Source organism: Plectrocnemia conspersa, unplaced genomic scaffold (genome assembly GCF_051122295.1).
Source record: "Plectrocnemia conspersa isolate PC_06_02 unplaced genomic scaffold, ASM5112229v1 ptg000002l, whole genome shotgun sequence".
Taxonomy (NCBI): Eukaryota; Metazoa; Arthropoda; class Insecta; order Trichoptera; family Polycentropodidae; genus Plectrocnemia; species Plectrocnemia conspersa.
The window spans coordinates 14701137-14724906 of NW_028277166.1; the positions used below are offsets into that span (position 1 = coordinate 14701137).

At 29.0% G+C, this 23770-nt stretch overlaps 1 protein-coding gene across 8 annotated transcripts in view; it reads right to left on the reverse strand.

Annotated features, from left to right (window-relative positions):
* Positions 1 to 23770, reverse strand: part of LOC148237818 (guanine nucleotide exchange factor DBS-like) — an 88604-nt gene that overhangs the window by 14838 nt on the left and 49996 nt on the right. The window contains exons 1-2 of one of the 8 annotated variants that reach the window (XM_088204729.1): positions 15001 to 15126; positions 8382 to 8556 (exon numbers count right to left, since the gene is read on the reverse strand). The exons of the other annotated variants lie outside the window; for them this stretch is intronic. Coding sequence (XP_088060855.1) covers positions 8382 to 8531 — 150 coding nt within the window. The 5' untranslated portion in view covers positions 8532 to 8556; positions 15001 to 15126. Of the gene's footprint in view, positions 1 to 8381; positions 8557 to 15000; positions 15127 to 23770 lie in introns of those variants that run through there. 8 annotated transcript variants of the gene reach the window in all.

Sequence of the window (23770 nt, forward strand, 5' to 3'; positions counted from 1 at the left end):
GCCGCAGCGACGGAACGATTTTATTGCTTTTGACGTGGATTCAAAACAGGGAATTTTACCAAAATAATATGTCATTTAATGGAGTATTATGTATCTTAACAAAATGTAAAAATATATTAAAAACACGACCACTTTTGCCCTTCCCCATGAAGAAAGCTGAAATGATGTTCCTGAGCAGAAACTGTTCAGTGTTCCCAAAAAATCGTGCTGGGGACAAGAGCCTTGAAAATGAAGAATATTACAACGCACAACAATTCGAGAGCTTACACTAAAGTTAGGCGTTGGTATTCTAGACCATTTAATTCAGATTAAAAAGAGGTGCTGCATAAACTAAATGAAAATCAAAAAATCGCTATGATGAAGTTTATTCTGCGATCGTGCAACAAAATATAGACTTTTAGACTGTCAATGGTACAATTCACTACATTTTTTTTAATCATAGCGAAACATCGAATTCCAAACGCATTGAATATGCAGTATTGATTCGCTGTTAGACTTAAATAGTAGATGCATTTAAGTAACCCTAAGATAATACGAAACTAAATTTCTTGAAAGTTGTACCATACATAAATAACAATAGCCATATCATTCGATGGAACTTGAAAATGTTATATTAAACGATACGAACGTTGTACTGCAGAAAATTGATTATTAATGCATTTGAAATAGAAAGCAGACCATAAATTTAACCATAAGGCTTTAGCCATAAAAGCAATTTCTTCTGTGTGATATATTAATTCAAGTACATACGTACTTCTCAGTATCCACGCGAACTCTATTTATAAGTTCAGCAGTTGAGTAAAAGTTTTTAGAGCTCAGAGCTGCAATACAAGACAGCTCCGAGCAAGTGTCATATATATTTTACAGTATATTTTTGTTGTAACATAATGCGCTATAATAAAATGTAATAATACAATATATACATATATATTATTAAAAAAAACACTGGCTGGAGACCATCTAAATAAAAGTTGATGTTCAAGAAAAATAACTGAAGCCAATGATAGGTATTTATAGAGTATGTTTAAAAAATAACATAGCATTGGTAGCAAGATAAACATTAACTACGAAATAGCGTAGGCCGTAAGGTCTCAGACTGGTAACTCAGAGGCCGCGGGTTCGAGCCACGATAACACTCAAATTATTATTTATAAAAATTATTTAAAAAAACCGGCCCCGGTTGCATTTTAATTTAAAATTTATTATATAGATACTTATTGTTTAAAACACGAAATATGCATAGATTGGACAATATTTATTTGATCTTTTTTTATTACCAAATAATTAAAATAATATTTTTAATGTCAATACCGGACATTCCCAACAATTATTTGACAAGATTGAGATCAAGCAACATTATCGGAATGCATAAAATTTATTTTAGATAGAAATACAAAAAATGAAAAGCGCATAATGCGGATAAGGTGTAAAAAATCATAAAACATTTAATACTATTGCATTGAATTATATTTGGGTGGCGCTGGTTTGAAGTAAAATACCTAAGATGCTTGCATTACATATAAAATGAAGATGTATTTAAAAAAAATACACGGGTGTGAAAAGGTTATCGATTACTGCGTGTATGTGTGGCAATTTTCACTAAAATGCTGTAACTCAAACCGCCTGTTTATATTTTCTATTTAAAATTTTAAGCTCTAGTGTAGCAGTAATATGCTTTTAAGTCTCATGTCAAACTAATGGGAACCATTGGATTAATACAGAGATAACAACATTTTTTTGACTGTTACACACTTTAAAAATGTATCGACTCTTTATCGACCCAATAAAAACGTTTATCTGACGTTTATTATTTATATTATATACAATTTATATAATTATATCTAATCAGATGTAACGCATTAGTATTTTATTATAACCACCCGATTACTAACTTTTATAACAAAAACGTTTCAATTTTTTTTGAAAAAGTTATGTATATTTACATTACAAATATTTATTCAAAGTACATAAATACTGCAAAATATATAAAAAAGTTGTTTGTCTGCAGTCAACTTGAATTATTATGTTCATAGTGTATTATGTCATAAGACCATAAAATATAGACATGATAAAATAGTCCATGCATAAATTTAACAAACTTATATATTTATGTATATAAGTTTGGTAATTTAATTTTAATTTTTTCATCGACCTTCAAGTTTAAATCGACCCCAAACAATGTCATATCGACCCCTGTGGCTCAAAATCGACCGCTTTTAGAATCTCTGGTCTAGAAACTTATTCGTTTTACATCTTTTCATATGGTATAGTAAAACATAAAGATTATAATTCAATAAGAATATAAGTGTGCCCCAAAATGTTCATGTAATTTGATGTGCCACATTTTTCTAGCACTCTCGCACCATACCAGTAATTTTTACACGTGACCCCCTCAGGTCAAACTAGCCTATGTGAATCTTCACCTTATATAAGCCGCTCTTCCAACATGGAAACATAGGTTTTCATACCGGTGTCAGTAGTGAAAGTACAAGACAGCGAGCGTGTGTGTAAATGCACACACACATACTTCAATTAAACCTTTTTTATTTCATAAATATATTATTTATTAATTTGCCGGTTGCATTGTTCGCCTTACGCGTTCGCAGTGCGAGGTAAAAATAATAAAAACTCTTCCGGCATTGTTCCGGTTCGATTTTTCATAGTTAGAAAACGCGCGAGAATAAGGTTTCTCGCGTTAATGAATCGCTTATTATCTGATATTGCTCATTGTGGGCACACCGTTAACAAAATGGCTGAGGTTAGGGTTAATAATGCGTGAGTAAGGTAGAGGAATCGTTACAATTTTGCGGAGTGTTGAACTATATTAAACAATGCTCGCTAAGTGTAGTCAGGTTTTCCGTATCGTTAGACTTTAACCCCGTTTTTAATGAGTTTCCACTGTGACAGTGTGCGTGGTCGTTTTTTGCTATTCATAGCACTATATTAAACCTGCTTTGAACGATATCACTAGGTAAAGCAACCCTTTGACGAGGGTCTTTGTGAAGCATATTCTGACCCTCAAATACCACCACACAAGTGACTATGAAAACACAACTCATACATATATTGTGCTTTTACATAGAGACGGCGAGAGGAGCTATACTAAAACTAAAGATGTTTTTAAAGTCCACGTTTCTTTACAAAACAATGAAAATGTCAACCGTCAAAGGGAAACGTTTTTCTCTGAGACAATGAGCTAAGAGCAGCAGACTCTTCAAACACAAGCGAGATTCTTTGCCCATCGACGCCACTACTATCTTACATTTTACTACCACTGACATCTTGGCATAACATACAAAATGAAACAGATCTGGAAAATTTTTTAGCGGTAATGAAACATGGGTTCATAATTATCAAACTGAGTCCAAACAAGTTGTGACACAAGGACACAAGGACACAAGGACACACCATTCATACATGAATAAATAAGGTACCAAAGCACATTATTTTTATTTAATTTTTCGTTGTAACATGATAGGCGTTAGCCTAATGCGTTTCAACGGGGTAAACACAATCGACAGCAAGCAATCTACTTTAATTATTGTGCAACAATATTATATAATATTAATAAATTAGATAAAATAATTACAAAATATAGTAATGAGAGTAGTTTAAAAAATAGATTTATTAGTTTTAGAAGTATTATTGAAATATTGGAATGGTTGGATATTCAAGAAATATTAAATATTGATGTTTTAGTATTTATATTTAAGTTAGAAAATAATATGTTACCAATGTATTTTATTAAGTATATAATAATAAATAATGATTTATTACTAGAAATAGAGATAATTTAAGGATAGACAGGTATAAGAAAACGAGTACGGCCAGGGGAATATTGTAAGGAGATGTGAATTTATATATAATATATTTTTATTTTTTATTTTTAATACATATAAGATATTTTCTATGAGCTATATTAGCTCATTATTAAAGAATTTTCATTTCCTAGTACGATTTTAATTAATCATCACGATATTCATCCGTGAGATTAGGAAAATCTAGGTAAATCTAATCTGTGATTATCGATCGGAATTATAATTTTATAATAACAACTAATTCCGATCTCCCATAGCAAAATGTAATCAAAACAATCCGCAAGAATAAAAATGTAGCGGGTTTCCCTAATGAAAAAAGAAACCCGTGCATTAAGAAATAAATTTAAATTTTCAAGTATTTTTTTATAATCTGTTTATGTTAATATTATATTTATTTAGTGTATAAACAATTAGCTATATTAGGTCAATAAATTAATAAAATTAAAATAATGTGTTGAATCACCAGACTTAAGTCCAAGTTCGTAAATCTATTGTGTAAAATATATTTTATTAATACAAAAACATATACAGGCGGCACTCGAGTTTCGAACGTTCGACTTTCGCACAATTCGCACATTTAAAAAAAACATTTTTTTTTATTTTTTTTTTTTTTAAAAACGTTCTGATAGCGGTGAATATTTTGCTTTAATCGGACGTTTGTATGATACAAACAGGTCTACGATATGTTCAATTTTGCAAAATAAAAATATAAATAAAAAATACGTTCAAAATTGTGGAAAATAAAGATATATTTCCACAATATTTAATGATATGTTTCCAAAAAAACAGCAAAAAAAAACATGGATGAAATGGAAAATCTTTGTCGTCGTAACATCAATGACCAACATCAAAAAGATGTCCCTCTGAGTTTTTCAATTATTCAATCAAAATCTCTTAGTTTGCATAAGATTGGAAGGATAGATTAAAAAAATATTTTAACACGGTTTTTCAAGCAAGAAACGGTTGGTTTTACAATTTTAAAATGAGGTATTTTTTTCATAATATTAAATTTACTGGAGAATCGGCTGATGTGGATAAAGACGCTGCAAAAGAATTTATTTCCTAATTATCCAAAATTATTGAAGATGTAGAATATTCCTCTAGCCAGATATTTAATGTAGATGAGACAGGTTTATTTTGGAAAACTCTTTAACAATGAAAAATATGAATGAAACCTTCACGCACCTTGACAACATTTTAAATATTATGGAAGATTGTGATCCCAATGGAGAACGCATATCTCAAGTGCGTGGGGCGATCAATAAAAACATAGCATGTTATAAAATACTATATGAAGAAAAGAAAAAGGATAGTGGAAAACAGTTAACTCTTGATAACTTTTCAAAGGAAACACCCGCAAACCCCACCTAAACGCCTCTTAAACATCTTATATTTACTTGATACATAAATATTTTAAAATACACACAATTTAAAAATTTTTTACTTCCCTCGACTATCGTACATTCAACATTCGCACACATTTTCAGGAACCAATTATGTGCGAAAGTCGAGGGCCGCCTGTATGTCACAATGCACGATATTTTATAAATTATTCAACGCTATATCCATCCGTTAGATTAGAAAAATCTAAAAAAACATAATCTATAATGAATGATTGGAATTATTATTACTTCTATAATATTCACTAATTACGCTCTCCTAGACAAAATATAAATTAAAAATACATTAGGGTTCATATGGGATTTGAACCTCAGTCTTTTAGGTATTGGTCTATCGTACTGGTCAAAAAAGCATTAAGGTTTGTGATGAGTAATAAATAGGAATATGTATACCTTCACGTCGTCAAAGCTTGATTAAGGTCATTGCGACGTCGCAGCACTGAAACTCTATTATGATCAATGCTTAGTTACAAAAAGCTAACCTATCAACGCTTTCGTTATTTTCCTTGAATAATATGAGTTATATGGGCAATAAGACATCAACTTTTTAAAGAACGGATGTACTTTTTCGTATCAATAGGAAGAGCTCAGTTAAGAACGATGATTCATAGGCATACATTTGTCAGAGAAAAAATACAGTCATGCAAATATTTATTATTTTACTCGCGACTAAATTCAGACAGTTGGGTGTTTTTCATATTTATTATGCAGTCTTAGTAATTACATGAACAGCTGCTAATCGTTATTATGTTACTGGTATAATAACGGAACTACCCAACTTAACCCGACACACGAACTTGATCCTGTATAAGCTGTAAAATCTGTTCAGATAAAATATATGACTAGAAACTGCTGTTACATATTCTGTTTAACTGCTATTACATACTTGCTTACTGTGAATCTAATTTTGTAATTAAAACGTTATTAATTTTACTGATGTAAAAGGTTAATCCACTTTCGATTGGAACGAGCGTTTCAGATTCTTGTTTGAAAATTTTTCGCATTATTCTCTCTAATCAGCCGATCTGGAGATTTAGTCGCCAAGTTCAGGTTAAAAGGCAGATTTCGCTTTTGGGTCAAAAACGCGTCCATTGTTAAATGGCATGGGAGAGTGCGGCTATTACGCGCGCGGCGAGCGAGTTTTCACCTCGATCTAGAACTTCGAAGCGAAGAACAAACATAGAAGGTCGCAGTTCAAGAAAAACGAGACGTAATTGCTCTTGACGGATTTGCCGAAAAGTTAATCTATTGAAAGAGATGGAGAGAGAGAGATAATAGCAAGCGATTCAGTCGAAAGACACTTTCGAATCTCACGGCGACGGTTGCGAAACCAATTTATTACGTTATTGTTGATTAAAAATATGAAAATTGTTAAATAACTAAAAATTGAACCGTCATCGTAGCTTGTTTATTTGATAGGAAAATTCTGAGATAACCATCTGTGTAATAATAAAATTATAATACAGCGTGAACTTCGTTTTTACAGTTGATGAAGTTGTAGCGTAATTTTCGCTTAGGAATGAAGGCAATAATTTTAATAGGACAATGCAATTACAGACAAGAAAAATAAGAAAAACAATGAAAGTCAAGCTTATTTGACTTGAAAAGAGCGATTTTACCTGTGCGATAAACGAGAGAGTTGTTAGGAAAATGTATTCAATTTTCGCACGCGTTTGTAAATTATTACAATATATTGAAGCGTTCAATATGTAAGGTGTGAATAGATAAGTACTTATTCACGCAAACAAAATTATTAAATATTAATGAGATGCAGTGATTTCTCAATGCTTTTTATACCAGAATTGTTGATATTTTTATAAAGATTTTAAATTATTTATAATATAATACATATGTACATATGTTTAAAAACTAAAATTATTAAACGGTTATTATAGTAATACATAATCAAAAATTTTAATAACACTAAATAAAAAGTAATACAATTAATTTTGACCAAAAAGCAATAAGATCTTATTTATAAAGACAACTTAAATTTTATTTTGTATAAATTATTAGTGGTAATATATGATTCTAAAATAATTTTTCATGACATGATGTTTCATAATTAATTAATGAATTTCAGTGTTTTTAAATGACCAACTTTTACTGTCAATCATTTATTTTAATTTATTATGTGTAATACAAAGAGTATAAATAAATATGAATTTATCACAAATATAATAATAATATTATATATTTATATTTTTATATATATATAAAAAATATAATTATTATTAGATGATGAAAAATGATATTAGAAAAATATTTTTTGTGTTAGTGATCACCGCAAAAAATCAATAGTACGATAAATGAGTGGTATATGTAGCTGATTATTGACACGAAAGACCTGGGTTCGAATCCCATATGGAACTTATTAATGATTAATTAAAATCGAGTTAGGTCTTGCGTTTAATTTTTACACTTTTTTTACTGAAAAATCAATACATATAGTCTAGATTCGAATAGCAAGTTTTAATTTAATTACACACGTCTTTTGTATCTAAATGTAAATGCAATTAAATCAATGTTTTAAAATTTGCTTAAACAACATCAATAAAACGAGATGGATCTTTGTTGTACAGCGTTACTTTGAAATTCGAATTCCCTTGTACCATAACTGCGATACATAAAATTACTCGGTGTGTAAAATTTACAACTGATTGTTTGCGTGCTCATTAAAAAGTATTAGAACCCTAATAAAATCTTTTTCACAGTATTTTAAACTAATTAATTAGTAATTAATAAAATAATGCATTCTAAAAAGAATTCATGAACGAAATATTCTAGAACAAAAAAACGAAATCAGTACAAGTCAATAGCTTTCGCCATTAAAGATCAAAGTGTCAAATAAGTCAACTTGTCCATTTGCTCCACTTGTTTAATTAATTGATCAAACTGTCATGATTAAGACAATCACCGGAAATTTAAGAAAAAATATTTTACTTCACCTACATACAAAATCAAGTTTGTACTCGGTTAACTTTTTATTTATTCAAGTATTAATTAATATTTAATATCAAAATATACGTCTGATATAACGTTTATACTTTTTTCTGCAGATATTCGCCTAGTAAATTAGACAAATAATCAGTATTGAACTTTTTTTTATTATTTTCTTATTTTACATATTATGCACATTATATACACAATAATCAATGATCACCTTATCGCTGCATACACAAACGTAGTCGGGGTTGCAATCCGAGCAGTCGCATTCCACGCAATCGTTCCAGAAGATCTCTCCATTGCAGCCCATGAGGCGAGCGGGCGGAGGGTGTCGCCCGCCCACCTCCAGCCACATAGGCCTACTCATGTAGAAACACGCACTGTCACTGACACTACGCGAAAATTATACATATATTATAAATAATAATATAAATAAAAAAAAACAAAAACGCCCACGTGCATTGGAAGTCGCGCTCCGCTCGGCTTTTCTAAGCGACACGATTTCACCTTTAACCGTAATAATTAAACATGTTTAATGTAAATCAATGGCTGTATATATAATATATATGTATATAAGCTCTTCACTGGCAAGTTGATTGCACGCAAATGCGTCTTCTCGTGTCCGACACGATAGTCAATACTTATGTATGACGCAGTACGTACATAATAATTTTATTGTGCGAGGAAAATACCAATTATACGGTAGATCAGTTTAAAAGCAATTAAGTCGTATGTTAAATGCACAATAATGGGTAAAACTTTCGATATTGTATTGTAAGGTGTGTAACCTTTAAACTACAAGCAAAATAATAGTGTAATCTCTACTCCAATATAAATAAATATAATTTATGAAATCATTAAAATAGCTGTAATACTAAAACTGGTTCGTTTATGTTAATTACTCCTCGGAGCAATCAAATTTCCCTTACATAAAATTGCAGTTATTGAAATAAATTAGAAACGTTACTTATACTCAATTTGTAGAATTATAATAATAACTATTAGATATGCAACACTGTTGGTAATTTTATTGATACGTTGTTATATTTATTTGTAAAAAAATAAGTTGATCTTTAAAAGTATACAAAAATACTGGACAGTGTGTAGAAAATTTGAGAAGAGCAAGCAATTACATAATTGTATGTCATGGAATTAAATGTTTTTTCTGAAATCGTAAAGGGATATCTAATAATAATATTCTCCAGACGACGACGATATGCGATACGCATACGCGTTTATCGAGCATAAAATTTGCATAAACTAAAAGAGGTAGTATACCAAAAGACATCAAATATCCATCAAATAAATATTTATTATTATGTGTGTATAAATAATTTATAGACACGTTATTGAAAAATATGTAAGACAATCGTATCATAATTAAGAATACAAAACAGTAGAGTTTTACTTAAGATTATCTTGATTTTAATATATCTATGCATATGAGAATGAAACTAACTTGAATTAATCCATGAAACTAAAAACATGAACTTTGAATTAACAATATAAATCAGTAGTGAAAGTCAAAGACCTGGGTTCAAATCCCATACAAATTCTAGTGTTTTTAAATTTCTATTGTATCTGGGAGATCGGAATTAGTGATAATTATATAATTATAATTCGGATCGATCATCACAAATTTTAAGTTTTTTTAGTATTTTTTATTCTTGCAAATGAATATCGTAGTGTATAATAAAAAAATATACATAAAAATAGCTATTAATAATAATAAATGCCACTGATTTACAGACTTTGATTTCAGTCTGGTTTCTCACTTACAGGTGTTAATTGTATTTAGTTGTAACACATTGGGCTTACGTATGTCAAGTTGCAACGGAATATTTACTCTGATTTGTTGTTTTTATTTAAAAATTACACTTCAATAAATAATTAATATTAATGATACAATTTTAGCGAAAAATAATTTTAATGGTTAGTTTTTATAAAACAATGTTAATAATTAATGATCATTAAAGCTTCGATTTCTGTTATTAACCAATCATATTTACACTTTAATTATAAAATATTTCATTTAACTTTTTTAAAGAGCAATATAATATTGAAAATGTTCAAAATAACGAATATTATCGTTCTCCGTAAAAATATTAATATTCAGTCATTATTATACTAGCATTTTATTTAAATTAAATGTAAAAAGACAAACCTTCAATAGAAAACCACTAATAAATTACTAAGGGACTGACTATATATTTATAAAAATGACCGTTTAATTAGACTGATTAAAATTAAATAAAAATACTGATGTAATAAAAGCAGGATTTTTTTAATAAAGAATGCTAAAATAGTCTTAAGTATATAACAACCATACTATAACTGATATTGATTCTATAAATATGATCATCAAAATCAATTAATATAATTTCCAATATTACTAACCTTTTTGTTAAGTTTAGAGATTAAAAAACAACACAATAATTAATTATGTTAAAACCTTCCAAAGATTATGTAACTTGTTTATATTATATTTATCTCTCAAGAGCAAGATTTCGAGTTTTTTAACTACTCAAATTCCAAATAGTAAATTATAAAATATTTTAATATACTAATTTATTCATAAAGTTATTAAGGATCGAAAAATACAGTTTAGATAATAATTATATAGTATTTCTATATTATTATTAAAATTTATTTTGATTTTAAAAATAACAGAGAATTAAATGCATCGCATTTTAAATATGTTGTTTTATTTTTAAAATACTTCTGCATATTCTAAAAAAAATACCATAATAAATTATTTTATACAGACTTGAAAATAAACATTAATTGTATCGATTAAAAGAAAAATAACACTAGGCATCGAGAAAGACCACAGCTTCATTATATTAAATCGGAATTTATTAAATTTCGGCAATTAAAATGTGTTTTTTATATTCTTAATTAAATTGCATAATCGTGTTTTTTACAGTATTTTGAGTTGAAGATTATTTAAGAAAAACTGCAGAAAATTTGCACTATTCGTTTTTAGTCTAGATATTTCGAGACTATAACTGGTTTTAAAATTATGCATAGAAAAAAACCCAAATAAATATGACTGTATTACTAAATAAAAAGTTATTGTGCCTATTTGAAATGTTAATAATCACAATTTTAAGTTAAAATCCACAACTTAATAATATACAAAAAAATACAAGTTTTATTTCATTATTATGTATGCAATTATTTCTTTATCGGTATTAGCTGATAGTTAATGGTTGTTATAAATAGATTAAAGATAAGAAGATAAATTTTGAAAAATAAAGAGACACAATGGGCTGTAGATACTACAGCGGCACACCAGAAAATAATTGACTACCTGCGTTGTTGAATACACAATACATTTTTACAGTAGCAATATTCATATAGATAGAAATTTTCACTATAAAAATTAACAAATATTCGATTGGAGTTTGAAGTTGTATTAAAATAAAATTATGTAACTATTTAAAAAAACAAATAACTCAATGACTTTCATGAGTTTAAAAGCTTCGGAAAACTAGTATGAATACCAAAATATGCTTTACATCTTTCATGGAAAAATATAAAAAGCTATATATATTATATATATATATGTAACACTTGAAAAAAGGCTAATATTCATAACAAATACTAATATTCCTACAATAAAACAATTTTATTTTATTTTTTCTAAAAATATAACATTGGTAAATATATGTTATAGCAAACGATGTTGGATTGTTTTTATATTATATTTTAAGGCTAAAACATCTTGTTTTTCCTGATTTTTTTCTTGTTACATAATTTGAGTCATAATTAAACGGCCGTGATTATATTTTCGAAGCATTCCTTCCTCGATGAAGTCATAATATAGCCCAATTAACATAATCTTGTACATTATTTGAACAAACGAACTACCTTGATCCTTCCACACGTGTCGGCTAATAAGGCAATATGAAGCATGTGGGATGCGAGCGACCTCGATGCATTTTTTTAATCAGTACAACTAAAAACTAACATGTAAATAATTTTCTACATATCGATCAACGCCTCTCTTTACAAAGGATTAGTGATTGATTATATATCTATCTATACGAACGATTAGAAAGTCGCATTACTTCACGTATACGCAAATACACGAAAATGCTATTAAAGAATCGGAATCGAACTGGTCATGTCGTTTCCTTTGTGTCACTCTTTGTCCTAATGGACAAAAGACGTCGATTAGGACAATGAGTACCTATGTACAATCGTTCTTTTTTATGGGTATGTAGTTAACAAGGACACGCATGGGAAAACTGACCCGATTGTCGTTCTGGGGAAAGTTCAGTGGGAAAAATTCACAGATAATGATCGCGGGCGGTATATCACGTATGGCACGTGAAAATTGATATGGACCATAATTGTTAGTTTTGGGTATATGGTAAAAGTAATTGTAGTGTTTTTGGAAACACTGCAGTATAAGCTGTAATTGAACGTACAGATAAAAGATCCTAAGTCGGATACGTTAAATTGACAAATCAGTGTATTTATAATATAATATAATATCAAATGAACAGACTATACAAAAATGTGATAAGTTATTAAATTGTGTAATACCTATTATCATGTAATTAAACAATGAGATTTAAAGACTAATGTGCATGAAAGTGGCTTGATTATTATATTAATTATATTTAGAATACACTGCATTGAAACGCAATGAGTATATAGAATCATAGTTATTAGAAAATAATATAATACTAATTTTTATAAATAATATACAAGTTACAAATTAATTCATATTATAATTGTATTTAAATATAGTGTCCATTTGATTAAAAATATATTTCTAGCCATTGAGAAAGTCGACAGCTTTATAATAATTATTTGTATATATGAGTGATTTCTAGAATTTCGGCAAATAAACAAATACTTTTTTTTCGGCTTTTAAATGTTATTTAATGGCGGTTAGAAATAATATGCATTAAGAACATTACATTGTTCGTTGAAGCGTATAGTTTTCAAGCAATATAATAGATTATTTGTTGGTTTAATTGTTATAAATGTTTTTAACTGAAACACTGGTCTTTCAAATATCAAGTTGCAATTCAGAAGTTTTAGAATTACTTGTAAAAGTAAAAGGTGCTTCTTTGGCATCTTGAGTTTTTAATTCCATCATAAGAAATTTTTTTATACCCAATGAATTTAAATCTTTTAAAATGTATGAATAATTTTATAATAGGTGGCAAATATTCGATTAGGAATCCTAATAAGTTGAATAATCTTCATATGCAGGTTTTCTACGTTTTTATTTATTTAAAAATAAAGAATTACAAAAAAATATTTATATATAACGCCCAATTAAACGTAGTATATTTTTTTAATAAAATTTAATAAAGTCTCGAGTATCGTCGTCGACGACGGAGAAAATTATTATTAGATTTTAATATAAGAAAAACACTTTTAATATTTTCGTAATAGAAAAAGAACTTGATATCAATTATTGCTTGATATAATGGAAACAAGCACAATACTGGTAGATAGGGACAGGCGATACAGAATGACTCACGCACTTATGTATGTCATCAACGACGGGAATACCATTATTATATATCTATTCTAAATGTTATGTTATAAATATATCTACAGAAGTGCATTGTATAATATTGAAATGCGCTGGGATATTAACCCTTTGTTTGCCGAACCTTTTGTGATTACTTTTCTAATATCGATATGTAACAAATTAAAAAAAAAATTTTTTACGGAAAAAAATATTCTACAGCCCATTAAAAATGTACCCAAAATTTTATTATTCGGCAATTTTCGTTAATGTAGCAAATGATTTTGGCAATCAATAGGTTAATAGATTGGAGACATGTAGACTGGAGACATTGAGTCGATATTTTAATTAATAACTTATATTTGCTGCTAGGAATCAAACCCTTTAAATAGTATTGTATATATTTTTTTGCATTTAAATATTATAAAAGAAAGATAATAATGTAGTTTTTAATATAATGTTTTTTTTTTGTAAATCCATTAAGATATTATACTATTTTTTTGAACACTGAAAAGTAAAAACGATTACTTATGAAAATGTATATATTTAGATGAATGAAATATAGTAGTGAGGTTTTTGACTATTTAAATGTAAAAGGATAATTAAAAATTAAGTATAGAACAGGATTTTTGTAATACATATTTTGTACGATTACAAATATGATCTTGAAATTCTGATTGTTTAAAAATATATCTAATAAAAAACTTAAATATATAAATTTAAACAATAAATATAAGGTTTTTCTATCATCTATTCTTTTTCTTCACAACCAATAAAATATTTTTAAGAAGTTAATTAAAATTAAGTATAGCAAGATTATTTTTTACATTGAAAATTACGCATTTAAAAATAATTCTGATTATACGACTATGGCACTATTAATAAGTAAAATAATCTGAAACTAGAATTATGATTCAAGTTTCGAGCTGTTAGTCTAATCTAATCGTAAAATAATAAAATAAATATTTAAACATTACCAAACACATTTAAAGAACAATGAATAATATTCTCAGATATATCGCATTTTTCCAATAATCAAGGAGCGGCGTAACAAAACCGACAAATAAAATTTTACGCCGAGTATCAAAATTAAATCAAATTAATACACATACAATACACAATTTTAATTATTTATGGATTTATCGCTTTTGTTCCGCCACTCCTGAAACCATCCATTCATTGTCTCTCCACGCACATACACACACAAAAACATTGTACGTACTCATTATGCGTATTGTTTCGAATCGATAATAACAATAAGCGAGCGCGTCTTATATCTGTGAAGGCATTTTCCAAAAGCACGTGGCGTTTTTAAAGCTTTTTTAAGTGATTTAATTACAAGCTAGGGTCAAAGGGTTGCGGTCTCCCTCTCGGTTCTCAAACCGAAACGGCACGAACGACGAAACGCGACCGAAGAGTTCGATGAAGCGAGTGAAACTGGTGAAGCGGCAATAGTCGATCCGCCGTGACGCTGGCTGGTGAGGAGTAGGAGAAGGGAGAGAACATCTCCGACGCGAACTTTTAGGACAGGATGGACGACAGGTAAAAATCAACGACTGGAAGTGGAATTGTGGAAACTTATTCTTCGGGGCTATTTTTAAACACATTATATTTAAGAAATAAAAAATATTTTTTTAAGCTTTAACTGCATTACTTAAAGTGTAAAGACCTATTTCTGTATACTTTACATTATTCATGCAGTGCATCAAAACATTTTTTTGAATGAGTTTATCGATGATAACCGATGGCCTTCCACTCCTTGTTTTAAATTAACGACACTATTCATAATCGTTATTGCAATGGACAGAAACAATTTGGGATATGAATTTTAGCAGAAGTTTATCCTTTCGCTCACAACAGCGTTGCTGTGACTGAAGCCTGATCCTACTCTTCCACGTCATGCGGACTTTAGCGGAAACAGTAGTGCTGCCAACCGGTGAAAAAAATATTAACATTTTATCTTTATTTTTTTCTTCAACACAATTTTTTAAATGGTTTAAATAACTAAATGAGTAATTTTAAATTGCATGCTATTTTTAAAAACGTAATAATAGTCATAATTATATGGCTACTAATATAAAATATATTTACTATTTGTTGTAAAAAAAAAAAAAATTTAAATTTTTATTTTAAAACGATTTTTAAATAAAAATTTAAAAAAAAAAAAACATATTTACTTCTATACTTTTTTCTCTATGATTTTTTTACTTATTTTTAAATATATAACATTTTTGCTTTTTCCTTTAGGATTTTTATTGACGGAATTATAAGCGCAATTTTTATGGATATTTGATTAAACCTATCACAACTACTGTAATCACAAAAATCGTTATATCCCATATACATATGAATCTCTTTGAATATGATCCCAAAAAAAAAGTTTTTTACTATAATTTTTTATTAAGAGTTTCCCATTTTACTTTTTTTTTATGTAGGATTTAGTTCAATAAAAATTTTCATTACGCTCCAGTTTGAAACAAGATGGCGAATCAGGCAAGCTAATGAACGTAGTAATATATTAATAATGTTTCTTTTTAAGAAACAATTATGGCGATACGATTAAACCATGACAGTTATCGTACCCTCAAAAACTGTAATTTCCCACATCAATTACATAAAAGGTAAAAATACCGTCCAGCAAAGGCAAAGAATTAGATAGATTTCTGTGTATAAAACATTTTTTTTAAATACTCAAAATCAAACATACGGGTTATTATTGGCTTACTCTAACTTTACCTGTGTCTTGAACCTCTCCCACTGCCCATGCAGTGTGTCCTGAGATACTTTTTAGAGTGCACGCGTGTCATTGAAGATTTTTTGAAAATTAAACGTAAAAAGTACACGTGAATACTATAATATCGCTTTATTACAAATTTAGTTCTATGCCTCGATTTATGCGTAAAATATTTTGGATCTCTTTTTAATATAGGAATTGCGTTTCTATTTAAAGAAAGTACTAGATGTTATTTTAATACAAAACTCTAAAGTTTAAGTTTTTAAATAAGTTTTGTTGATTTCAGCGTTATTACAGTTAAAAAAATCTGGACTCGTTTCCTTTTTCTTATATGATTTAATTTTTTTATAATATATTTTTAATATCAACAGTACAGACGGTCTCACAATTCAAACATTACTAATCAAATAACACTTGATTAGTATTACTTGGGGTTCAATACCCGACAAAGACGTCCAACAAAACAATTCGGTTGGTCATCGTTCAATTATAATTTTCCGGATATCCCAATTGTCAAAAGTGATGGTTAAAATGATTCCTCATAAAAAATAATTTAATACATCATATAATAATTGAAACACATCATTCGAATGCATTTAATGGCAAAAACCATAACGATGGTTTTAAGTTGCTTTTTCATTCACCTATATGATAACATTTAAAACAATATAAGTCATTGTAGCATAATTATTATAAATAGTATCACATTCATACACACGAGGCATCATTACAAGTTACTGAGATAAAGGTATCATGAATGCGTAAGTATTATCATTATAATGGTACATCACTGATGTAGCAGTTTAAAAACAGTTTTACTATCAAAACAAGTATGGCTTATGTCTTTAGCATTCGTTGCACTTGTAATTTAATTCAGACGTACATACAATATAGTTATTAATAATAACCTTTAGATTGCATAGAAACGCCAATATGAATGTCAAAAGCAATATCAAGGTCCACAACTGCATTCCAACAATAATAGACTAGCACAAGATTTAGCATATCGTATATTTATAAAAAAGTAGACTGTACATACATGCCAAAATGAATTAAACATTTACGAAGCGAGTGATTGTGAGCGAAAGTTAATGAAAGAAAAAAGTATGTCGCGTGTTAAAAAATCCTTAAAACTCAATATTGTTGAATCAGTCGTAAAACGAGGCTAATTCAACAGTAAAACGCGATGATGATTTGTCCGAAGAATCTTGATGATTTGTGACGATTCGTCTCGGTTGCTTACTGGTTTTCGTTTTGCGCCATTTTAGATTTTCTCCTGTGAAAATCGCGTGTCGTTGTCGACACCGGACTATTATGTTGTTAAGACCGTGTTATTTAATTTGTGTGTATATTTTTATACATATTGAAAGTGCAATTAAGTGGTTACAGCTCACCGTCATTTACGCGAGTTAATATAAGAGGAGATAATGTGATGTTATTGCCATGAGAGTTACGCATAAACGATATCGATAAATTATCGATGATCGATAAATTATTATACATTTCTACAATCCTACAATATTGCATAGAAGATTTGAATAATACGAGATGTAAGTCAAACTTAAACTTTCAATAATTTATTAAAAATATTTATATTAAGTCATGTCATTATTCATTAGATGTAATAAGCAATATAACAGCTGTTTTTATATCTTTACTGATTTTAGTGATTTAAACGAAAAACTTAATTTGTTGAGAATATAATAAAATTTTTTAAAAAAAAAGCTTAAAAATATAATATTTAATACCAATCACTTTTTGGAAATTTGTGAATCGATAATGAGCATTTTAAAATCTAGTGACCAATACACTGTAACTAATTAAATATACATTAAGCATTAGTGTATTATAATTAGGTATTAAAGTGTGATTACAAATTAGTTCTGAGTATTTTTTTCATTGTAGTGAAATGATAAAATTTGCAGAAAATTAGACTAATGATTAATAACAAATCGGCGTTGGGCTTTGATTATAAAAATAATTATTGTAGCTTAATACTTTCCATATGTTTACTATAATATATATAAAAATATATAATATAACCAAAGGCTGCTCCTCTATTGAGATGCATATATATATATTGATATGGATTGGTACTACGAAAGAAACATGTATGTAACTGCGAATGATGAAATAATAGAACAACATGAGATGGTCAGAATTAACGTTTATTTTCGAGAAAAATGAAAAATCGATAATTTTAATTTCTCGCGAAAATTGCTGATTTTAGAAAATTTTCAGAGCCTTTTTTGCAAAAAAATCAAATTTGTACTAATATTTGTAAATGTTTTACAACAGCTGCATTTTTCATATCGCTGCATAAGAAAGGGTGAGTCAGTGCCTAATGTTTAAAAATATGCATGTTTTCTTGGAAGATTATTGAGGTTAAGAATATGTATAAACGGTATAAAAATGTTGACGATTTTCTCAAATACTATAATCAGCTTTATTTTTGCTTTGGTAATTTAAAAATAAAATTAATAATCAGATGAGAAGAAACGGCTCCGCGTGGGAATCGTCAGATTGTAAAAATGTATGGGGGGCTTTTTACAGTGTTTTTATTTTTATATTAAAAATGTAAAACATCAAAAGCTGTTGTTTTCAATTTTTTTATATGAGTTGGGTATAAATATGGAAAACCAAAATTCCTTCGTAACTCGACACTTTGTAGTCAATCGAAGTAGATCCATTCTGATCCTTCGAATATTTGCGTCCATTATAACAAATCATCATCCTATTGAACTTTGTTCTTTTAAACGATGATCCAGTTCTCTGTTATAATAATGTAAAGCATTACATGTTGTACGTGTCTCGTTTTATTCTGACAGCAAATGTTGCACTGTTGTATATGGTCAGTATTATTATACTTGTGGCCTGAGTATAAATATATCTGAGGCTTTTGAAATGTGGAAATAATGATTTAGTAGACTAAGCGTATAAGAAACGACTCAGTACTGTACTCAAAAATAGCTTGGATAAATAACACGAAGGCCAAGATTTTTAATAGAAAAGACAAACTGTATCCGAAGGAAAAGCTTGCAAAAAAATATGTCAGTGCCGACAATTGCAGGAAAATAATTTCAGTAACCAGGTGTTTCTTTGGCTTGTAGACACTTCAAAAGCACCTGTATATTCAGAAGAAGATTATTAAGTTCAGTCCTAGTATACGGGCTTGAGATAAGAACACTCAGTAGTTGCAGACTTTCAAGCAAAGGATCTTTAAGAAGATTTTGGGGCTATTTTTAGGACGGTAATTTGCGTCGTTGGTATAATAAAACAAGGAAGTATGCGAGTTTTATCAGAAGCCTGATGTCGTCAAGTATATTAAAGAACAACGTCTCAGGTGGCCGGACATTTGTTCTGTAAAACCGATTCGAAACCTGCAAAGCGATTAACGTTTTATATGTTTGAGGGTAAAAATTTATAGTGACTAACTAGTTGACATTTATACAATAGTTATTTTCACTGGTTTTTAAACGGCAATACAACACCAATTTATCGACAATACTATTTACAATATTTAGTTTAGCCTATCTTTTAATGTTGGCCTAGTATTTTATTTAAAGGTCATCTATATATCAACGTCTAAAGATTAGATGAAAATTTTAATTTAATCATCAATCATCGCACTCGCACCTCTCATGACATTTATGAAATCTTCTGCACATGCTTCACTAATTAATTTACTCTAAATTGACCATGACACCTTTGAGCTTGGTACACAAACACACCTTACATGTGAAGCCTTCGCCGTAATTCGAAGGTACTTCTAGCCCTACGTGTGTATTGTAGGTAGATAACAAATCCGTTTTAGCACTGGTACGCGATTTCTACGAACTGCAGGGCACTAAACTGGTTAGGAAGCGTTGGAAATTCAACTATTCAATCGGCGAGCATGAAAATGTGTTCAGAAACCCACGCCACCAGATTCCATCTGTATGAGTGCATATATGTGTATTTGCTAAGAGTTGGTTGGTATCTCACTTTTCTCAAGCGGAGGAGCTGGTTTTGAGAACGAGACCGTTTATGGAAACGAGACTGTGTGACCAACGGCTGTTGGCTATTGTGCCAAAAATGTTAGCGACCAATGAATTGGCGATGGTTTTAATTAAAATATGTAATCTATATCGATATAATTTTTACAGGACTTAGGTAGCTTATTCATTATTCTGAATTGGCAGGACAATGAAAAAAGAAGAAGCTACTAGTCATCCAGTCGAGTTGGTAGATCTATTATGCTGCTGAAGCAGTCGATCCAAACTGTGAATATATGTGTATATAATTTAAGCAATAATCCTGATATATACTTGTTATTATAATAATTATTGTTTTATTAACATTAATTATTAATACTATTAAATGATATCGTAAATTTGTGTCACGTTTTTTGTACTTTATCTATTGAACCGTAACGTTTGTTGATGAATTGAAACGTAATTGCCAGTTAGCTTGCGAAACTTTTACCATTTTTTTAGCTTTTAAAATGATTAACTTTAATACAAAATTTCTCTTATTGTCTTGATTTTTTATTTTAATTTTATTTACATTTACCGACTAAACCATCAACATTGAACCGTTATGATACAATCGTTTTATGTCTATGTGCTCTTACAAGTTTTTTTATTATCTTCCGATGCACCGAAATAAATCGATTTCACACAAGAACACTTCCAATACCACAAATTCACACGGAGACTACCATACAATTGCTCAAATTACCGTTTATTACTACACACTCGTAACATTATATCCCATAACAATTATTATATCATCGTTTAACGAAAGTTACCGTTTTCACATCTCAATACTTGAATATAATTCGTTAATTAGAGCCGCCAAAGCTAGTTGAAATTAAGGTTAATGCACACACTCATGAATGTTATTACGTAACCAACACATTTTTACATAACACATAAAACGGACTGGTTTAACTGTCTCACTCAAAGATTAAAAATTATTGTATTTACATCAATATGGCACGCCCCTAACATGAAAAATGCCAGCGGTGATAAAAAGTAATTGATAGCAAATATTAACTTCTAATACTGTTATATTATACTTGTATTTAATAATAGTCATGTTATGTAAATTAGCATTAAATTGTATATATGAATAAATATAAACATATGTTAAACTAGAGAAGATCTATAATTTTTCTGACATTGTTTTACAATGTTTTTAAAATATGATTATTAATTTTGGGAATTGGTTCAAAGTGAAATAAATCTATAACAAGTTGCTAGAACTACAACACAACAGAAAACAGTTGGATAAAAATAAAATTAAAATAAAGAAACTTGTGATATTCCCTAATTAGTTATATATGTAGATGTAGAAACATATATTATATCAATATCAGAAATACTTATGTATACATTGCACACGATTAGAAAATCAAATGAAGCGAAACGACTAAGAAACACTGACCTTGCTATGGACTGGCAATAAATCATTGAGAAAGTAAAGAATGCAGTTAAAGTGCGTTATATAATGAAATACAAATATAGAGTTAACTTTTATTGTCAATATAAATTAATTTTAAAAATAAAAGTAAATAACATAAAAATATATAGATTTATTCGCAATTAACGGTTCTATCAATTAAAATAAGAAAAATCTCCGAAATAGCTATAAGGTCAAGTCGATGTTAAAGAAAAATTATTTTCATTCCTTCTTAACTTTTTGTGTTACTTGTAAATATAATGTGAACAATATAAAAAGATTTTTGAAAGTTTATAAGACATTAGCAACTTAACATTTCTATATATCTATCAATCAAAAAAATTCCTAATTAAAATATAATCTCTATCACCCTGAAACAGATAAGTAAAATATTTCATTATCAGGGCCATACATAATATATAAAATCGAAATACTATTTTAACTAATCGAAGAGTATAGTTTATATAAACTAAAATAATAGTATGATTATTGCATTTCAACAGTTTTTATTAAATTTGAAACAGTTATAAAAAAATCATATGAAAACAATGCATTGATCGTTTATAAGAATTCATTGATATTCTTAAAGACGTGCTAGCCATTTATCGTCGTAGTCCGATAACGAATAATGTTAACATTAGACTGTATAATAATTTAAGATTAGGTTAATGCATCTTTGGGAAAGTTATTTAAATTTTATATTCATCGTTTAAGTTAGATTAGTTTAGCTCTTCGTTAGTTTATGATAACAGGTACGATTTCAGTTAGAAATAAATTACGTGACAGTATCAATATTTTAATGGCGAGTTGGACCAGCTAGCATGTAAGTATACCAAAATTTTCTTTAGATTACCTCTTTAGAGCTATTGAATCAGACCGGCTAATTCATATCAATTAACACTTAAAAATATATATCTGCAATTGTTAAACACAATAATTAATAAAAATATAATAAATATGGATCAAGTATGGAATCATTCTATTAAACGATATTTTCTTTATCTTCATATTATATAACATCATTGAATCAAAGATCTGATCCATCGAAAGCTTTTTGTCTCTCATGAGCCCACGCTACACCCACATCCAAAAATATCACTAATGCAAAGCACGTTAACCTTAAAACACGCCAAAAACGTTTTGATTATCATACGCCAAATGTGAAAGGCTGACGATCCACAAATGGAAGTGAAGCGGAACCTCTAAAAATTATCATCCTGACAATGCGTTCATTGGAATGATATTTAAACAAGGAAAATTATTATTTTAGTCTCTATCTCACTTCATTCTCGTGCATTCCAGTAATGACCATCGTTAGGAGATAATGCCTCTCATTTGCTAAATTATAACAGTCCATGCATGCAGTGAATGTTAATTTAGCTCATTCTACTCATATCAGATTGTTAACGGTTTATCGTGAAAGATTTTTTCCCAAACTACGTAAACACTTAGACGTTCATTGGTCACGGTTAAAGTCAAACCGTGACGGTCGTCAAGTGTATTTAGGCGTGATGAATGTTTGCATTATTTCGCCAGCAAAGTTACGTCTGACGCTTCCAAAATTAAGACTAATTACAATAACAACAAACGTGTATAAATTTTCCCATTCGTCCGTTGCGCAACGGCATTATTGTATCAATTGTATGAAATAAAGATTGTGAGAAACACCGTGTAAGTGCTTCCTTATCAAAATTCCTTTCGTTTATACAAAGACCCGATTTATTGAATAGTCGTATACTTTCACGAGGAGTGAGAGTAAACCGTGACACGGGCGACAAACCGTGTCAAATGTTATGCGACAACAGCCTTGATTAGTCGCACGGTATAGGCACAGTTCAAATGGTTTACCATATTAGGTACGACCCATTTTTATACGCATTTGATGCTTTAACTAAATATGCGCAATCTGCTGGCATTTATAGGTAGAAGAATC